The sequence below is a fragment of the Parus major genome, chromosome 1A (genome assembly GCF_001522545.3).
Source record: "Parus major isolate Abel chromosome 1A, Parus_major1.1, whole genome shotgun sequence".
NCBI classification, from domain to species: domain Eukaryota; kingdom Metazoa; phylum Chordata; class Aves; order Passeriformes; family Paridae; genus Parus; species Parus major.
The window spans coordinates 20,446,377-20,466,029 of NC_031773.1; the positions used below are offsets into that span (position 1 = coordinate 20,446,377).

A 19,653-nucleotide genomic window follows, 5' to 3' on the forward strand; every position below is an offset into this window, starting at 1 on the left:
CTGACAGAACAGCGTGTTATGGATGCTAAATTAACCAGTAATCAGTAGTTCATTAAGCTATACCACCTTCAGAGAGGTCCCCATCTGAAGCCAAAGGCTTCAAGCCAAAATATTTCAATGAATGGAGCTCTTCATGTTCTCCTGACCTGCTGAGGGAAATGCACATTGACAGTAGGATCTGTTCTCATTTCCCACTCCCTGACCAGCCAGCAGAAAGCAAAGACCTGCACCAGCTCCAAAGGCAGCAGCGATGCCTCCTTCCCAAGGGGTGGGGAGAGCAAGGAAGAGCTTCCCTATTTCCTGCCCAGGCAGAAGTTCTGCTGGCTGCCAGCTGCCAGCACTGCCTTCAGAGCTCAGAATCCCCTCACCTAAGAGTAATTGAGAGATGTTCAGACAGACAGTATCTTTGATGGCAGAACACTAATACTGGAAATACTGATACCTCTAGAAGTAACATGAATCAAATATAAATTTTTAAAGCTGTGTGCTGATGTATAAATCTACACTTTTCATATTGTTTGTGCAGAAGCAGGAGGATCAATGGATGTGGCTCTGGGCACAGTGCAGATGCTTACACAAGGTACCACTTGATTTAAGCAAGAGCTGCAGAGAACAGTTCCCAATCCCTGGTCCACAAGACTGTCCTCACCACCATGTTAAATCACCCAGCCCTGAAACAAAGAGGTTCTGTGTTCTTCTTTTTAAACTTCTACATGGCTGAATCTTTGTACAAGTTCATTCAACTTCTTTCCTCAGGTAAAACTTCCACTGCAACAACAGAATCTTTATCTGTTGAACACAAGTGAAACAGAAGGAAGGAGTAAAGGAGCGGGTAAAAAATGTTTTCAAAAGTTTTAATGTCTTAAAAAGTTGCAGTAGTGGAAAATAACTAAAACAAAATGAAATTATTTAATCACTAATGCCTTTTCCCTTTACAATATATATCTGTTTTAAGAAATAGAACTGTTGTAGGCACCATTTTTATTCCCTTGCACTGCCTTAGAAGACCTTAATGTGTAGAACAAAGCAGAAGAAGCTGCATGGCTCCTAAGAGGAAGATAAAAAAGCTTTGTTTTCTTGATCTACTAAACACTACACGAACCCAGTGTTCCAATAGTCTTTGGTCAGGCAATTCACAAAATATTCCTGTCCAGCCCTGGTAACACTGACAAATAAATCTCTGCTTCATAGCTTCAATACTCTCCAGGCTGGGTTCACCAGTCACCCAGAACCTGGGGCCCCTCTCTGAGTGGTGGCCGTGGATCTGAAAATCAGCGGGTGACAAATGGAGATAAGCAGAAGAGTCACTGTTTTTGCGGATACATCTTCCATTCTTCTTGCAGAGGACTTTGCTGCAGAGTTTGGCTGCTGAGGTCACATTAATGACATAATGTCCTAAAGGTCCGTCAATGTACCGCTTCACGGTCAAGCAGCTCTCCTGTGGATAACAGAAGACCACAACACATTTCTCAGCATCTAGCACTATGTCCAAGATTATTATGTCTAAAAAGATGCTAGTACTAAGCTGCTCTTGCCTAAAGTAATCCATTGAGATAGATCTTGTTGGAATTACATACTGAAGTGATCTATTTGTTTTAAATGAGTTTAATTCCATGTGGACGATTAGAAAAGTATTGACTTCTGCTTTAGTTTCTATTTGAGTGTCTGGTAGGAACATGTAGTGTGAGAGTAGGGAGGAGTCCCAGGAAGCAGAGAGTTCACATGGTTCATATTTGAGACTAACTGGTTCCTTAAGTAGAGATTTCTGGTAACTGCTGACTAGACAAAATGCATGGGACTAACCATTAAGTCACCACTCATTCCAATACCTTCAGTTTTCCAGGAGCCACATAATTTTCGTAAACCAGAACAGAAATTGCTGCAATTGTAATTGGAAAGTTCAAGTTCAAATCTCCTGGTTCCTCTGCCCAAGTCAGTGGTATTTTGCCAGAGACTTCAGGAGTAGGAGAGCAGACTGCATGAAAAGCAGAGTGGGCACCAAAGCCCAGGTTTAGGAATGGGGGCTATCCCATGCCTCCTGGGACACTCCAGTGCTGCCTCCCATCTCCTCAAGAAGGTTTATTCATGAAAGTCTGAAGAACCTAGGAGAAGTAACTAGGGCTTGTCTTGTGACATTATTTTCCATGTAACATTTCAACATTAGCAACTGGAGAAAATACCTCACCTCCAGACTCCATTCCTTCCCAGTCGATCTGGGCAACTGCTGTAGTTACAAAGTAGAACACTGTAAAACAAGCTGTGCTTATATTTGCATGGCTCTTTTTGAAACATGTCTTTCTCCTCACCTGGACTCATTATTCCACTGAGCTACAAATGACCTGCCCAAATCAATGTGCTGTAGAGCAACAGGACTTTTCAGCCTAACAGAATTAATGAGACCTGAAAGCAGTACTGAGCCATCATCCTCTGTTGTTGGCTGATGACACTGACAAAGGTAGATAGGTGCTCTGGAGGGTGTGGTGTCAGACAAAGAGGCATTGTGGTGATTCCTAGGAACTGCTGAACTGATATGACTGACCTTTGAGCTGGCATATTGCATACTGCCCCAGAGAACAACTCCAGCAGCTCCCAAAGCCGCGCTTTCCCCAATGGTATTGACCAGATCCCTCTGAAAAAGAAGGCCAAATTCACACATGAGAAAAACAAATATACAAAAGTAAAATATCACTAGGCTATTAGCATAATTTCTTTTTTTTCCCCAGAGGCAACTTTGGTCCAGAATATACCCATTGATGTGCTATATTCTTCACAACAGAACTGATGCCTTTAGAAGGCTGACCGAGAACAGAGGCTAGACAGAGTTAAGAATAAATAGGTGTTTATTGAAAGGCCTTAAAGGATACACCTTGGGCAGTACAAGAGCCTGGCCAGGGCTACACCCAGGATGGACCCAAAAATGGTCACAAAATGGACCACTGGTCACAAGGTCCCACCTTTTTCTAAGTTTTGGTCTGTCTGCATATTGGGGTTAATTGTCCAATCACAGCTTCAGGTTATGAAGTCCCATCCTTGTTTTCTCTCTCCAGTCCACCATAGTTTATGCTCTTGGGCCTGAAACTCGTAACAATTACCCTTGGTCTCAAGCTAGAAAAGGAATTGTTTTGCTTGCCTACCCTGTGAAGAGAGCTCACTAACACTTAATATGAAGGTCAAAACTACACACCTAGGCAGCACAGAATATGAAAAATATGAAAGCTAAAACTTAAGGCATCAAAATCAGTTTAGTTTAGAAAGCTCTTTTGCATCTCTACAAACATTTGCATAGGTAGCATTCATAAGTGTGCCCACTAAATAATGAAATCTTTATTGTTTATTCACAAGGGTTCCACCAGCCAAGCTGGTGGAGTAAGAATTTAGTGATCTATTTTATCTACTAGCCGTTGAATGGTTACCAAAACTACCTAGGTAATATTTTTTGGCAAGTGATGGTCAGTATGACCACACATCGCTGGATCAGTATCTAGTTGCAGTTGATGGCTTTAGGCAGGGGTCTAACTCGTGCTGCTTTAGCCATGCCAACAGACTTACTTACAGGGCTGCTGTTTCTACCAGCATGAGTAGTATATTAGCCAATAGTCCAAGAAACATATATTTGAAAAATGAACCTCTCTCCCTGCTACAAGTTCCAAGTGGAGGGGGAAAAAACTAAATGCACACACATTTGCATTTTGATTTAACCATGTCCACTTTTAGAATTGAACCAATAAGGAGCTGAGCTGTAGCAGTAGCAATAATACAGCTCTACCAGAGCAGCCTGAGTGTTGAACAGGAGTCACCAGTGCCTTACCAACAGCATGGCAATGTATCTTGACAGTGTCCTAAAGCCATTCTCTGAGATTATGGATATTATGTCTAGAAAAATGCAATTAAATCTTAAAAAATATGTAGGAACGAACCTTTTTCCCAAAATTTCAATGCATAATCAACTACACCTAAAACCATTTCTGTATACAATAATTCATTAAAAAGTAATTCCTGATCAATGTTTGTAATGACAGACATTACAACATTTCTCAATTCAACAAAGAAAAAATTCCTTTAAAAAGATGCTTATGGTCTTTTAAACAGTCTTTGCAACTCTTTAACTAGAGAACAACCAAAAATACCAGCCAAATTATCTCAGTATGGTGGTGGCAAATTTAGAAAAGCAAAAGTACAGAATGGAAGAACCATGTTATTATTAATTACAAAATAATATATTCCTCTGTGTAAGTGGGCTTTCATCATCTGCAACACATTTTATGAAGTTTACCCAGATGCAGAGAGTGATCTGTGATTCTACATTATTCACATGACGGTTGAGCGATTTTGCACTAACACATTTCGGATGTCATCAAGAAATGAATTAAAACTTATCAGAATAAATATTCAATAAATATTTACCATTGCTGGATGAACTAATACCTGAGAAAACACTAAAATAAACTTTTTGTAAGGAATATGCTCTGGGAATTAGAGTGCTTCACCAGAAGTCAGAAAATCTTGTTTTTATAACCCCATATTCCACATCTTTCTTTTTTAGTTTTAGCAGGTCCACAAAAATATTACAGCACTTCATATCTAATTCGTATGGATATAAAACTGAAAAAGAATAATCCTTACATTTCATCCAGGCCTTTAGATGTGTAAAGACCAATGGCACTGGGGCACCTTCTCTTCAACTTTCCTGCAATCTAGAATTACGACCTCAACAACACTGAGAAATTCAGCATTTTTCTTGGGCTAAGACCAAAATTTGGCATTTTATTGGAAGGTATATTTTCCTAGGGATTCTTAAAGGACTCTTACAGCACCTGGACAGGTGCTAAATGCTGGTGAAAACAGCAGTTCATCACAAAAATATTGCATAGGACTACATTGAAACACTTTCCTTGTGCCTTTTATTTCCTCTTTTTGTATTCTTTGGAACAAAGGTCAAATGCTAAGAGTCCTTCCCAGAAGAAGAGAGAAATAGAAAGAGTTTGGTCTGATACATAACCCAGAGAAGGTTACCTTCCTCATGAGGTTTCAGATGACATCTCTGTCTGATGCCATTTCACTGTGCACCAGAACAATGAAGGTTCAGAGGAGAGAAAGAGAAATAATTGGGAAGCTAACTACATTTATGATAAATCTGTGTTAATTAGATAACCCGCCCACCAGGAAAGACTGAAGGTTTCTGGCTGCCATTTCCAGGCATAGTTATGTCTTTTATTGAATTAATGTGTCAGGCTCAGTACCTCAAAAGCCATCAACACAGACGGGCTCTTCCCCAATTGACCTATAGACAGGAGGTTGCACCCTTGCATTATTTTTGCTCTCTCATTGCTTGTTCTTTTTGGTCTGATGATTCCTTAACTCTTTTCTGGTGCCTGAAACAGGATGCTGGATTCATCCTGAGCAGGTTGGGAAGAGAACAGAGCCAAGAGCTTCTGCACCCGAGGCAGACGCTCTGACCAGCGGAGAGTCATACAAAGAAGGAGACACCACCCCCTACCTCCTCCTCCTCTGCCACAGACAGGGTTAGAAAATAAAGGTTTCATTCTTCATTTGGGTATTTTGAGAAAAGGAAAGGTATGTGCCTCTTCCTAATAGCTGAGCATGGCAAATTTGGGCCAGAGATAAGGAGGAGCCTCGAGGAAGAACTGTGTGAGCATGAACTCCACCAGCAGCCTCAGACACTGTAGTCCTGGTTTTGAGACTGAACCAAGTGTCCCTTCTCACACAGCACATCTTGGCACTGGTGGGGACTCACTGGCATGGCTCTTCTTTGAGAGTGTAATTAAAGTCCCATATGGAAGAAAACATGCAATTTAAATAAAAAAAAAATAGGTATTTTAAATATTAATATCTTAGCATTTATCTAGCTGGGGAATCCTAATTCGATCCTTGTATCAGAATATGGCAAGTTGTATTTGTCCAAATGATTAACAAGTCAACAAAGACTCCTCCTTTTTGATGCTCATTCTTGTTCAAGCTTTTGGGGGCAGTGTGCAACTACCTAAGGTCCTCAAGACTATGCTGGGCTATCCCCAAATGGACACCTGACTTGGCAGGGAGGAGGGGGCTCTAGTGTCTGTCACTGTTTCTTTGTATTTAGATCACCCAAAGGATAGGATAGGAGGTGAACTAAACCATCGGTTTTGGAGCTCGAGATGGATCAAGACAGTCAGTTCTAGTTACATGTTGAAAAAAGAAAAGTATCTGTAATTTTGAAGAGCCTTAGTTTCAGACAAGAGTTTTCTGTGCTCACAATAGTAGTTCAAGCCTAGCATGGTTGCAGGGGTTGGTCTCTATACACATGCACACCTGGTCATCACAGAATACTATCTGTAGGGGAACAACAGGGTTGATATCCATTATTAATCATTTGTCAGTTGTCATCCTGCTTTATTAATGATTCCAGACATCTAGTCAGGAAGCACAGATGCTACTGTGCGACTTCCCTCTCCCACACACTTAGCAGTGAATTGTCTAAGCAGAGAGTTTCTAAATACCCTACAGATGGCAAACTGCTTATACACATTTCTAGCAAATACAAAAACCTTTCATAATGATTTGGATCCTAATTCAGAATCTATAAGTTGTTTCCAAGATAAAAAGCAGGATTAATTTCTCAGACATCTTATGCACAACTCACCTGATTTTCAGATGCAGTCAGGGTGAAAGGTACAGCACACACAGCTACAGCACCTGTCTGGGCCTTTCATCTCTTCGAAGGTTTGATCGACCTGTGTCTCTTCCTCAGTGACTCTGACTTACAACCATTTTTTCTGACTCCACTGTGCAATTTCACATAAGCCCTTTGTAAAGAAGGGCTTGCACACAAGTCTTGAATGTCAGTAGTGTTTCAGTTGGAATAGAAAGTACAGATCTTGCACAGCTCAATGGAGCCAGGCTGTGGTTGTCCTGGCCCAGTCCCTGCCAGAGGTCAGGTAACTATCCCATCTGCCTACTGTCTCATTTTTTCTGTGGCCATTTAGCCTGGATGTCATTGTCCTGGGACCTTTCCTTGTCACCTCCATGCACATTGTTTCTGGAGCTCAGAGGTTTCATGCCTTGTTTGTAACTTTGTGAGCATCACTTAGGGGTATGGCATGGGTCAAATGAGAAGCTCCAATCTGGTCTAAAGCCTGAACACACAAAACTGCATTTAAATTATCCCAGTGGCTCCAGGGCTATGAAAGAATACAAGAACAAAATTTTCTGGATCATTTCTATGTAGAAGGTTTTTAAATACAGCCCTGCAAGTTCCTGTCAGATCCAAACTGTTCTCACAGATGATGTGTGTAGTCTGGACACATTAAGCCCTGTCCCATGTTGAGTACCCTGCCCATGCTGTCCTAATTAGAAAATATGTAGTGGTGCATAATCCAAATATGTTTCTCTGGCTATGAAAAGATCTTTTCAGGCTGCAGAGTAATAAAACAATCTTTCAAGCATCCAAAAGTAAATGGCTTACATGCTGCAGGCTGGTGAGTTAAAGAATGTAACCTGAGAGGAGCATCACTTCAAATTACCACTGTACTGTTCAGAAAATAGCTTCAGGTGAAACAGTGACTATATACCACCACAGATTTTGAACTCACACATAACTGGTAACAGCATGCTAGTTTTCATAGCTTACAGTAACATTCATGGTATTTTTATATTGATCAAGGAACTAATTAATTTTATAGACATGTATTATTACAGACTGCATTGAAGAATTCTTATGTATTTCCTAGCCTGAGTTCTTCAGTGAGGGTGTTCTGGGTGACATCCTGCCTGTACTGACCCCAGTGACTCCTTGCCTTCAGGACTAGACTGGCCAATCTGCCCATGATTTCTGAGTCATCTAGTACCACCCGTGATTTCCACAGAGAAAACACCTCCAGAGAGCTCCTGATTGCTGAAAATGAACCAGACCAAATTCCAATTACTTCTATGTACAATTTGCGTCCTAGGGGCAGCCTGAAAGTACCATTTGTTTCCTGGGGTCAGCCTGAATTATTTCTCAGGTTCTCAGGGTTCTGCTGCACCTCCTCAGCTCCAGCTCCAGGCTGAAGCCCCCCACAGCCTGTGGTTCACTGGACTGAACTTTGCCTTTTCCCTGCCACTTCTCTCTCTTCTTCTGTTCGGGTTTGAACCAAGAACTTGTCTCTGGCAGCATTAGAAGGAATTTCCCATGCAGCTTTCCATGAAATAAAGGGAGGGAGCAGCCCCATATGCCCTATGTCATCAAGGGATTATTTCTATGACTTCCCTCTCACAGATTTTCTCCTTTCTCATGGAATTGATAGAAACCAAAGAAAAACTTTTGGCACTTGAGGCAACTATTAGAGAAATGAATAAATGTCTGTGCGTCCCTATTATGTGAATAAACAAAGTGAGAGCAACAACCATCATTACATATCCAGAAAGTCTGAGATTTGAACATATATAATTTACCATCAGCGTTGTGGCCACTACATATTTATTGCACTTGATCACTGGTTGATAGAACATTGCATGACTCAAAAACTGGGTTTCTTTAATAAAAGAACTCCACAGTCTAGCCCTAAATGTTAGATGTGAAGATGTTGTACCTCTGAAAAGTGAGATAGATGGCCAGTGCTCATCCTGCAGGAGTTAGGAACTCCAGGACAGATTACTTTACTTGACTAGTTTATTTCTATACTGAATGAATTTACATTTGCATAAAGAAACAAAAAAGCCCTGAGGCTCCTGTCTCATGAAAGTTTATCTTTCCATTGCACTAATTAATTTTAAACCTCACAAAATCTGTCAAGCTCGTTTCACAAGCTGCCTTGAAGAATAAAAATATCAGAATTAATTACTTCCTTAAGAAATATATTTCTTTGTACTGTCTTTCTAAACTACCTTCATTAAAAATATACAACACTATCTCATAGAGGTAGACCAAATCACTGCAATCTTAATTTTTGAAAGGAGTAGAGTTTTGTACCATGGCTACAGTACTTCCTCTCAGGGGGCTGCCTTAAATATGAAAAACAAATGCATAAGTGCTTTTATACAGGAGAACCTTCTAGAACATATTTTTTTCCTAAGAGGCTATTTCTAATTTCTAAATTTAGAAAGAAGTCTGTCTGCTTACCTCTGTTAAAACATGAAAAGTATAGGCATAAAACGGTCTGGAGTAAACAAACACAGGCAAAACATAGTCATTTCTGGCAATTGAGGCAACACGTATCGCCTCTTTAACCCGATAGTGAACAAATTTTAGTGCATTTGGACTTGACTTCAGTATATAATCCAGGTATACAGAAGGGTAGAGAGCCGTGCTTTCCTTCCACAGCCAGAGCAGGAGGTCATTGCGGAAAGACTCAATGGGTGGGCATTTCCCTGTGTATCTCTGGGGGTGTTCCTTGTAATCGTAATTGTAGCAGTCTGGGTAAAGATAGTAACCCCACAAACCGTTCGGTCTCATATGCTCAGCCAGAAGGATGGTGTTATTCATAAAACTCCTGCCAGCATTTTCAAATTCCTCTTTAGCCACTTTCCTAATTTTGTCCTCTGACCACCGAGGATGCCGTCTCCTAACAATCTCGAGAGATTTATTTCTATAAATGCTTTTATTGCCCCAGTTCCTATCCCACTGGGGCCTCCAGTTTTCCCAGTCAATGACTGCAAGTCCCTGAAATTTCTTCATGGGTATGCAATAGTCAATGTCAGACTTTGCTTTGCTAAGGTGTTTGATAAGGCTTTCGTTCTGGGGCACCCCTCCATTTACAGGATCTCCGTTATCAGAGTAGTAGGGATAGTATCCCAGGTGAGTGTGATAGAAGATTGTCACGTTGGATCCACTCAGAGTCTCATTGATGTTGGATGCAATGTCAAAAACACCGAGATCCAGGTCCACCTTGTACCGCAGCCTGCACTGCTCGGTTGGCGCGTTCCAGACAACCAGGAAGGGCTTGTGCAGGACCAGAGGGGCCCGTGCTGGTTTCGGCAGGTGAGCATCAGCCAGAGCCAGCAGCACCATCACCACCCACTGCTTGACCCCAACAGCCATGGCTTGCTTTGCTCAGGGAAATTGCTATGACGTGCCCTTGAAAACAAAACCAAGGTAAGATGTTAGAGGGACAGCATGGAGGCAGATTTGATGATAAGGGAATGAATGCCTTTTGGTTTGACTTGCTTTTGATAATATCAAACTCAGCACAAAGAGGGAAAAGTGCAAAACTGATCTAGTAAAAGTTAACACTAATTTGAAATGCTTTGAGACTACACTGTCTGGAAACTTCACTTTCTTTTCACCCAGGCTCCTCACACAGTTGATTCAGACCTTTCATTAACATTTCTTTTCTCCCTCATGTCTACAAAACTAGATAATAAAGCAATAACTTAAAATGATGGTATAAAAAAAGAATGTGCACTAATTTGAAATTTCAGCTTCCAAACAAGCTTTGCTGTGGTCAGCCTGACTTGCCTAAAAGATCATCACAGCAGGGCTACAGCCTATACTATCTGTGTATTCAGATGGTCACAACAGGAAAGGTAATTTAAGGGAAAGGCAGACACTTCTACCTCACACAGATTAATGAACACAACTGAGAAACTCTGAAGTTTTCAGGATATGAAATTATTGTTATCTACTCCTGAATTTAATTTTCATCTTCTAAATTAATAGATGCAAGAGTGATAATCAATCTGCAGGCTAGAAGAGGGATACTACTAATGACTTAGTGGTCTAAGCTACTTATTCTGAAGGCAAATTAAATATCTGTATGTTAAAGAAGACAAATTATGTTAAGAAAATCTGAACTAGCTGAAAGAACACGTTGTATCTTTGAAAAAGGGGCTACTTTGTAGAAATGAGTGGTGCTCATCTTAATTTTTCCTTTCAGGGTCTGATGTTTTCCCTGATACCCTGGCTTGGGGCTGCAGTACTCTGGGAGCTGTCAGAGCTGCAAGGCTGCTGGTGCCCTGGACACATGCCTACTTTGCACCTGATGGGGCAGCTGCTCACCCACTGTCCACAAGTGGCTGCTCCAGAATCTGCCTCTGCTCCAGAATCTGTCTCTGCTCCAGTCTTGTCACCAAGAAACACAACTCAGCTCTGTCCTGTGTTTGTTATTCAGATTTCTTTGCTGATCTTTTTATGATACAGAGATCACTAAAAAGGTTTCTCTATGAATATATATATTATGAAATAGTTATAATCTCAATTGTTGTTTTCTATCATTCAGCATTTTAGGCACATGTTAAATCACTGCAATCACTGTGTGCACTGCAGGTTTAATTCATGCACCAGGCACATGAATTTTAAATGTCCTGACACTGGATGTTTCCCTATTTTTACATCCATTTTAGTGATTTGTTTCCTTGCCTGTAAAGTCTAGCTTTACTTGTGCTTGGTATTTCCTCAGCTAACATCAGTTAATTGCTAAATTCCTCTTCAAGACTAAAGGAGCTTTCCCCTGTTTGAAAATATGTTTGCTCTAATAAGTTACATAAACCAGGATTTCTTCCTCTGTCATTTGTCATCTTCCATGCCATTCTTCCATCCTTTGGGTTTGAAGGATCTTTTCCTGTCTGACACTGCTCTCCTACTTTTCTACCTTTCCCTTAAACTCTACTTTGTCCTTATGTCTCCTACAGAACAGCCCTTCTGTATCCTCAGTTTTGTGTTTTTCCATCCCCAGTCCCAAAAAAAGCACTGGGTTCCCTCACCTGTGGTCTGATATGAGAGCACCTTCCCAAGATGAGAAGGAAGCAATTTGCATGAAACAGTGGCTGGGGCAGGGAGTGAAGGGCAGGACTGCAAGAAGCAAAATGCAGGATTGCCCAGGAGCAAACCTCACTACCAAACTAGAGAGTTATGCTCCGTTGTTTCCTTACCCTCTCTGGATGCTTGTTCTGTAGACATAAATATAGATTTAGCACCCAAGTTTTAAATTTTTGTTCCTAATCCTCTAGACCCTATTAAGAACAACATCCTTGAGTGAAATGGCCCATTGCCACCAAGCCAACACTACTTAAAAGCCTGCCTGCTGAAAAAGGATGGAAGGTTATTTTCACTCCGTTGATCTGTTGGAAGGAATTTTTATGCTTGCAGCTGGTATTTTTTTCTCCATTTTCCTGCACTCTTCCATAATCATCTAAGTAATGCCATGGTCTGAGAAAAACAAACAAACAAACAAACAAACAAGTCACAAAAACTGCCTTTCCCTTCCTGTTTTATACAAACTGAGGAATGCACCACAGTACTCTGAATTTCCTCTTTGATGCAGCAAATGATCTTACTACACTGGTAAGTGATTTTTCATGGTTTGGACTGGATTGCTTTGCAGTACATGTGAACAAATCCATTAAGATAAACACTGGTTTTCTCAAGAAGTGGTAGCTCAGATGAAATGGGAAGAGCACCAGGAAAAAGGAGAAGTTTAGTGAATTTCTGTGTAAGAAAAGATCTAGGAAAAGATCCCAGCTTCCTATTCTCACAATCCAAATGCTGGATTGTTCAGCCTTGTGTTATTATTATAATTAGATCATTTTGTTAGATAATGATGACTAATACAGTACAGTTCTTGTTTAGATCTGAGAGCCCTAAATATTAGAAGATTGAAGATAATAAATCATAACAGAGTTAGATCATGAGATAATATTGCAGGGTAATTTTAAGGTTTTTTTGCTAAATTTAGTAATTTTGGGCAATTCTTAATGCCTGACAAGATTTTAAAGTCCCTGACAAGACTTTAAATAACAGAGTAGTTGAAGTTGGAAGGGACATCTGCAGGTCATCTGGCTCACCCCCAGAGCTAGTCATTCAGGACAAAACATCACAAGTGACAAAATGAAAACGTTTATCTCAAGAAATGTCAAATAAATCTCTAGATATGGATTGACCAAATCTTTGAAATTCCAAAGAAGGCTGGACATGTTGCTGAACTCTAGACATGCAGATTTCTGCACCTGCAATCCACAAAAATCCCACAGAAAAGGGGCAGAAATCTGTCTAATCCTGCTCAAGCTGTTTAGAAGTTAGCAGCTGGTCAATGACAGTCATTCAGGATCCTCTAGTGAATACTTGATACCTCTGAAAGTTGCTATAAATTCCTTATTTGAAGCTATATGGAATTAGCCACCCAGCTATCTCTATTAATCTAAATAAGATGGCAAGTGCACAGATAACGTACCTACCTTTTAGATGGCTAAAGAATCTCACTGCAATTAAAGAACTGCATTTCCTTGCAAAGCATCTCACTTTTTGTGCTACCTTTTATTCCACACAGGACATATTACCATACACACAGTTCCTGAAAAGGGAGATAATTAGAAGAAAAAAATCATCATTTGAAGAAGTTCCAATACAGTTGCATTAATCTGCAATTAATTCTGATGTTATTTGCAGATGGGAATTTAATTACAGATACTTTTTCTTTAAAAAGTCTTCTGAAGGCAAAGGGAACAAGTTTTCAAAGAAGCAGACAAGCCTATAATTCTGAATGATGAGAAAAAAAATATCTGTTGTTTCACAAATGCATGAAGGAACCTCTAAACAAGAACAAAACATCTTTTATTACAATTCCCATTGCTCTGTCTTTGGACTTTGTCCTCTTTACTCTTGTGCATGGGCACTAATTGGACTGCTTTAATCCCTGTTTTTAATGAGCACAGACAATAACGATTCACCCCTGAAGCTCATTATCAACTGTGGTTCAAATTCTCCTTTTTTATCTTTTTTTTTTTTAATTCAATGACACATTATCATGGTCAGTTTAGCTTCCCAAACATGCAGATAGCTTTCTGTAGCACTACAGTGTTTTCAGAGTAGAATATGCTCTCAGAGTTTCTGCTCTATATTCTAAAAACAAAAATGAGCTCTTCATAAGTGAATGAAATGGGGTCTGATCACAAATCTAGCAGAGCTGTTGAGGTTTCTTTTATAGTGTTCAGGAAATTCTGGATCAGTTTTCACTGTGCAATATAACGTGTAGTTTTCTATTTTTCTCAGTTTCTGTTATGCAGTTTAGGATGAAGCAGGTTATGGCTGGACTTCAATGTATCATTTAATAAGTTTGAATTTGCCATTTCTTGAATAGAAAAGATCAGTTAATTTCTGCATATTCCTCTCATAATTTTTGTTAAAATTGCAAACATATCCCATGCAACTGCTGTTAACTTAGTCCAATCTGTACTCAGCTGTGTTTATTACGCAGAATTCCACTCTACTTTGATTTCCAAACAGTTGAAAACAACTGAACTAGACATCTTAATTGCACACCTTGATTGCAAAATATACCACTTAAATTCATAAAAATATAGACTCTTATGCTAAAGAAACCTATTTGCACACCATGTGTTCCAACACAGATCAATGTTGTTTTCTAGATGGACAGTCCTTCTTCTCTAATGGTTTTTATTGATTATCCCAGCAGTTTTTGCACTGCAACACATGACATTTCAGCTGCTGCATATTTTGATTTTTATGTTTGTCATATAACCAGACAACATAACTTCATAACAGCCAGCAAATTCATCCTCTCATTTTATCCTCATCTACGTGCTGACTTGAAGTATAGTCCACACAATTAGCTATGACAGATTGGTTTAATCTGTGAAGAATTGTTATACTGCACATCTGTCATGGAACTCAATAATTACTTCAAAATTCAGAAACAAACTTGAAAAAAAATATAAAAGCTGGAGTTCCTATGGCAACAGACACTTATGACATCCTCATAAGCAGTATGTGATCAACAAAATTTAAAATCCAGGATAGGAAAGAGTACAATTAACTCACAGAGGAAAGGTGATTTTTCAAAAAAAAAAAAAAAAGTAATGTTTTGTGATCTAAACCAAGTTTACAACATTTTCCCAAGTTTCTTTCAGCCTCTCATATGTGCTATTGCCTCCTATCTTGCAGCTGCTGAGCATACTTCACACTTTGTTTCATGGTAAACATATTCATTTTAACTAGTACTTCTCATATTTGTAGGAAATTATTTTTCTAGGAAAAGAAATAAAATCTGATGCCAAAAACGGAAAAAATTAAACTGAATTGTTTGAATTTCACCAAGGAATATATAAAATTGGCAGCTAGAAGTGTCCTTTTTTGAATGTAGACTGACCTCATTTGGTGTAGAAATTTCTTATGGCTAATAAATACAAACATTTCAACTGTATTTAAGGGGGTTTTTTGTCACACAATCACATTTCAAAGTTGCTTGCAAATAATTTGGAAAATCTTGTGCATGAATACATTATTCCCTATGAGGTATAATTTATATGCATATTATATGAATATACAGTGTGTTTATCTACCCATGTTTGTCTATTTCTCTGTCTTAGGAAATACAGGAGCGAACAAGTCTGTCCAGCCTGCCTCTGTTTTGGTCTCACTCTGTTGTTATTTTTCTGCTTGAAAATTATGCAAAAAGTCTCACTTTTCCTGGTTTTATTGAATAATGGCTTGCATTAGTAACGTGGAAAAATGGACAGAGAATACCATCTTAACAAAAGTATTCTATCCTGAAACCTTCTGTCCAAAATGTAAAACTGCATTAGAGAGAGATTAAGCATCCACTGTACCCTCCCAACGAACATTTTTTAGTCTCTTGACTCATATGCCTTTGTAATTCTCCAGTTATATTTCTCAGATTGGATCCCAAGTCAAAAAGTGAAGTTAAAAGTGAACAGGACAGTAACATCCTGAGGAGAAGGACCTGGGGGTGTTGGTGGATGAGAAGCTCAACATGACCCAGCACCCTGTGTTTGCAGCCCAGAAAGCCAACCACACCCAGGGCTGCATGAAGAGAATAATGACCTGCAGTCAGGGGAGATGGCTCTGCCTCTCTGCTCTGTCCCTGTGAGACCCCACCTGGAATGCTGCAGCCAGCTCCAGGAACCCCAATATAAGAAGGACATGGATTTGTCCCAGTGTATCCAGAAGGGGGTTATGAAGATGCTCAGATAATCAGAGCATCTCCTATAAAGACTAGCTGAGAGATTTGGGGTTGTTCAGCCTGGAGAACAGAAGGCTCTGGGGAGACCTGAGAGCAGCCTCCTGGTACGTAATGGGTGCCTACAAGGGAGATGGAGAAGGACTTTTTACAAGAGAATATAGTGAAAGAACATGGGGGAATGGCTTCAAACTGAAAGACAGTAAGTTTAGATTAGATATAGGGAACAAATTCTTCACTGTGAAGTGGTGAGGCTCTGGAACAGGTTGCCCAGAGAAGCTGTGGGTGCCCCATCCCTGGAAATGATCAAGGCCAGGTTGGATGTGGCTTTGATCTAGTGACCTGATCTAGTGATCAGTGACCTGATCTAGTGGGTGGCAACCCTGCCCATGACAGGAGGGCTGGAAGTGGATGATATTCAAGGTCTTTTCCAACCCAAACCATTCTATAATTCTGTGATTCAATGATTCTATGTTTGTTATCTTCCATAAAGATCAAAGTTCAGAAATGAACGTATGATTGACATATTACAGTTCACTTCCAATATCAGGGAAGAGCATAAATACCAGGTAGCAAAGCATGGAGTAGCATCTCTTTATTTTCATGCAAAATGCATGAAAAGAAATTCAAAGACCAAGGACAAGGGGATTCAAGCATATGCTATCTTTGCTGACGTTTTTGTGAACTGTGGATTATTCTTGTAAAAGCAAACGGAAAATGCCAGAGGACATTCTTTGGTGCGTATCACAGATTCACAGTAAATCATTTTTGGGGCAGAGTTTTGCTTAGGCATTTCCTGTTTAGTTTTATTCTTTCTGTTATGTGCAGCTGGTGTCATGCCTTAAACTGAGAGAAAAGGCTGCAAGGAAGCATGGAAATCAACTGGAGCAAACTGCTATTGACAAAATATTGCTCCCATGGAGCCTGAAATCATTCTATTAAGAATAACCATTTTAGTATTTCCTATGACTTTGTCTATCCTCATCTACCTGTAAAGCCTTTGTCTCTAACTCTTAGAGGCCAGACTGTTACATGCTCATCATGCACATTGCTTCTTATGCCAAGCTGCTTCATTAGTACCGGCAAGACTGAGGGCTACTCAGAACATTGACAGAGAGAAAATAAAGATGCAGGTCATAATTCCCAGTATTATTCTAGTTAAAAGATTGTGCTGTCATTTTAAATCACTGCAGATTATTGATGACACTTTGAATACCAGAGGAAGATAAAGTAATATGGTTTAAATCTGTCTGTACAGGGAGATTAAATGTATATGTGCCACAAACAATTTTTCAATTAGTGAAGGATTGAGAAAAAGAAGTATGTTGTGGGTGGAAGAAACCACTCAACATCTGGAATATTATACCATTTTATTTATCAAATATATGAATTTAGCTTGCATCTAATACATGAATTCCTCTTCTAATTTTTTTTATGTAAAAGCCTGATGCACTGTTATTTTCAATTCCAGTCCGTCTGCTTCTATTATTGCATTATAAACTGAAGACAAAAGTATACTAGGAAAAAAATACTCCAATATTTAAAGTTGCAAAATTTATGTCAAAAGCATGAATTTTACATTCAATTTAATATTTATTTCTTCTCCATATGCAAAGAATAAAGGGGAAAAATAAATTGGTGGGTTATACCTTTTAGAAGAGCCATATTGATTATCAGAGCTGTTAAAGCCTTAATTCCCTGAATAATTAAGACTAATGTCCTCAGCATTGTTCAGTGCACTCTTCTGTCTCTGACCTTCAATGGGTGAAAATTAAAGTGCCAGCCACCCGCATTCTGCAAAGAAGTTCTCACTTTTTATAGATTTTCCTTCTCATTTTATTACTAAATATTCTTAACCGAAGACCATGAACATTAATTGGCACTAATAGAATACATCCTACCTTCTGGCATGGAATTTTAATGGCTTATAAGAATGTATGAATGAGTAACACTGTATGATAAATAATACATGAGTTTACATTGTTGCAAAGCATTTAAAATAGTTTAGCTTCTTTCACACCATCTGCTAAATTCACACATCCATTTTCTGAAAGGTTTATTGTTATTAGAGGCACTTATAAGAGAGAAAATTAAGTCAAATTGATAACAGAGAGAATGCCTACAATCAGGCCTTGGCTTATTCTTGAGAAAATGCTCTAAGCTAAATTAACTTCTCTACACAAAAAGATAAATTATGCTTTCAGATAGTGTAATTCAAGAAAATTCAATTGAAATTAATTGAGGGGTATAAATTTGGAAATATTCCAGTTGAATTCATGGAGTTATTAAGCATTTATAATCTTGTGAGAGGAAAAATGTACCTTTAGTCAGTTAAAAAATCCTAATATGTTGGCAAACTCTTAAAACATTTGTGTATTTCCACTGTAAATCTCTGCTTGCAGTAAATAATTACTGTTCTTTGGAAAATACAAAAGGGAATCTTACACTTTGGCAACAGAAACTCAAGACAATTTGGAAGATATGCATAAAGCATTTGAGGTGAAATTAACTTTGCACTTTATTTGCATGCCAATAGACAGCTTAGTTTGTTGTCTACATTGTTCCAAATAAATGAATTTAAAATATCTCTAGCTCTACAAAAACCCAGCACAATACATTGACACAAATCATTAATGAATAGAACTCATTTTTAAACAACGAACTGCATCTTCTTTTGGGCTCCTCTTGAGACTATTTTAAAATGCACTGTTCATAGGTGTGACTGCCATTTTGAAGCAATTTCCCTAAATGCTTTTCTTCTAATGAGAGAAGTATTTTTTTATTTTTCATATGGGATTAAATACTCAAACAGCATAAATTAGCTGTCCTCTGGGCGAGCAGTGTTGCACGCACAGCCCAGTGCATTTAAGAGCTAAATTGATAAATCAGATTCTTAAATATACTTTAAGTCAAAACATTACTCTTTTTTTGAAATGTGAATTTTATTCACAAACAGCATGTCAGTATCAGTTTTCTAACCCAAGATTGCTTACAATTACATATTGCAGTTACATATTGGAGTGTTACAGGTAAAAATACAAACGAAGAAATCAAATACGATCTAGAATTGACATGATACAGAATACAATAGAGAAATCCTTCCTAAGTGGTAGACTGCATGCAGAAGCAAAAACTTTGTCTTTACTGGTTGTTAATTAAGTAAATAACATGGCACTTACCTCCGTAAAATCAATGAATAGCAGAAAATTTTGCTGAAACAATTTACAACAGCTGATGTGTTTGTCCCAGGAATGTGCTCCTCCTAATGAGTGGGCTTTTAACTAATGAGAAACTAAGGGCATTTGAAGATGAGAGTAGAATTTTACCTAAGCACTCATCATGTAATTGTAAAATGAGTAAATAAATTAATTTAAAAGGTAGATATATTACTTGTAAGCATCTGGGCCCTTTTTGTAATAATTTTGTATCGCCTGCTTTTATGACCTGGTATGGGATCAACCAGACTGGTGTTTGAGAGGAATTGCATTTTGAGAGTTACACACTGGACTCAGCAGCGACAGGCATTCACAGAAGGGACATCTAGGTCACTGCAGCATGGGGAGAAACAGGGGTGCTGGGAAAACCAAGCAAACAAAATATCTCACAAAGACTTATTTTAAAAACTGTCTGGGTGGCTGAGTCCAAAGATTGGTGGTGAATGGACTCAAATCCAGTTGGCAGCTAGTCACTAGTGGTGTTCCTCAGGGATGATTTTTCCAAACTTATTCCATGTTTCTATCATTTG

General features: G+C 39.0%; 1 protein-coding gene across 1 annotated transcript; it reads right to left on the reverse strand.

The window, feature by feature from the left end:
* Positions 1 to 1,009: 1,009 nt before the first annotated feature.
* Positions 1,010 to 19,165, reverse strand: LOC107204172 (hyaluronidase-1-like). Its single transcript, XM_015626982.1, has 4 exons — positions 19,088 to 19,165; positions 9,098 to 10,051; positions 2,540 to 2,629; positions 1,010 to 1,438 (listed from the first exon to the last, which is right to left on the reverse strand). The coding sequence occupies exons 2-4, from the start codon at positions 10,013 to 10,015 to the stop codon at positions 1,010 to 1,012; spliced, it is 1,437 nt and encodes a 478-aa protein (XP_015482468.1). The 5' UTR covers positions 10,016 to 10,051; positions 19,088 to 19,165.
* Positions 19,166 to 19,653: the final 488 nt, after the last annotated feature.

Excerpts from the sequence above, each read along its gene's own strand:
- LOC107204172 (XM_015626982.1), bottom strand. The coding sequence starts at position 10,015 with ATGGCTGTTGGGGTCAAGCAGTGGGTGGTGATGGTGCTGCTGGCTCTG. Across the intron at positions 2,630-9,097 it reads CTTTTCATGTTTTAACAGAG|AGGGATCTGGTCAATACCAT; the intron begins GTAAGCAGACAG and ends CTTCTTTTTCAG. Across the intron at positions 1,439-2,539 it reads TGCAATATGCCAGCTCAAAG|GAGAGCTGCTTGACCGTGAA; the intron begins GTCAGTCATATC and ends TGTTATCCACAG.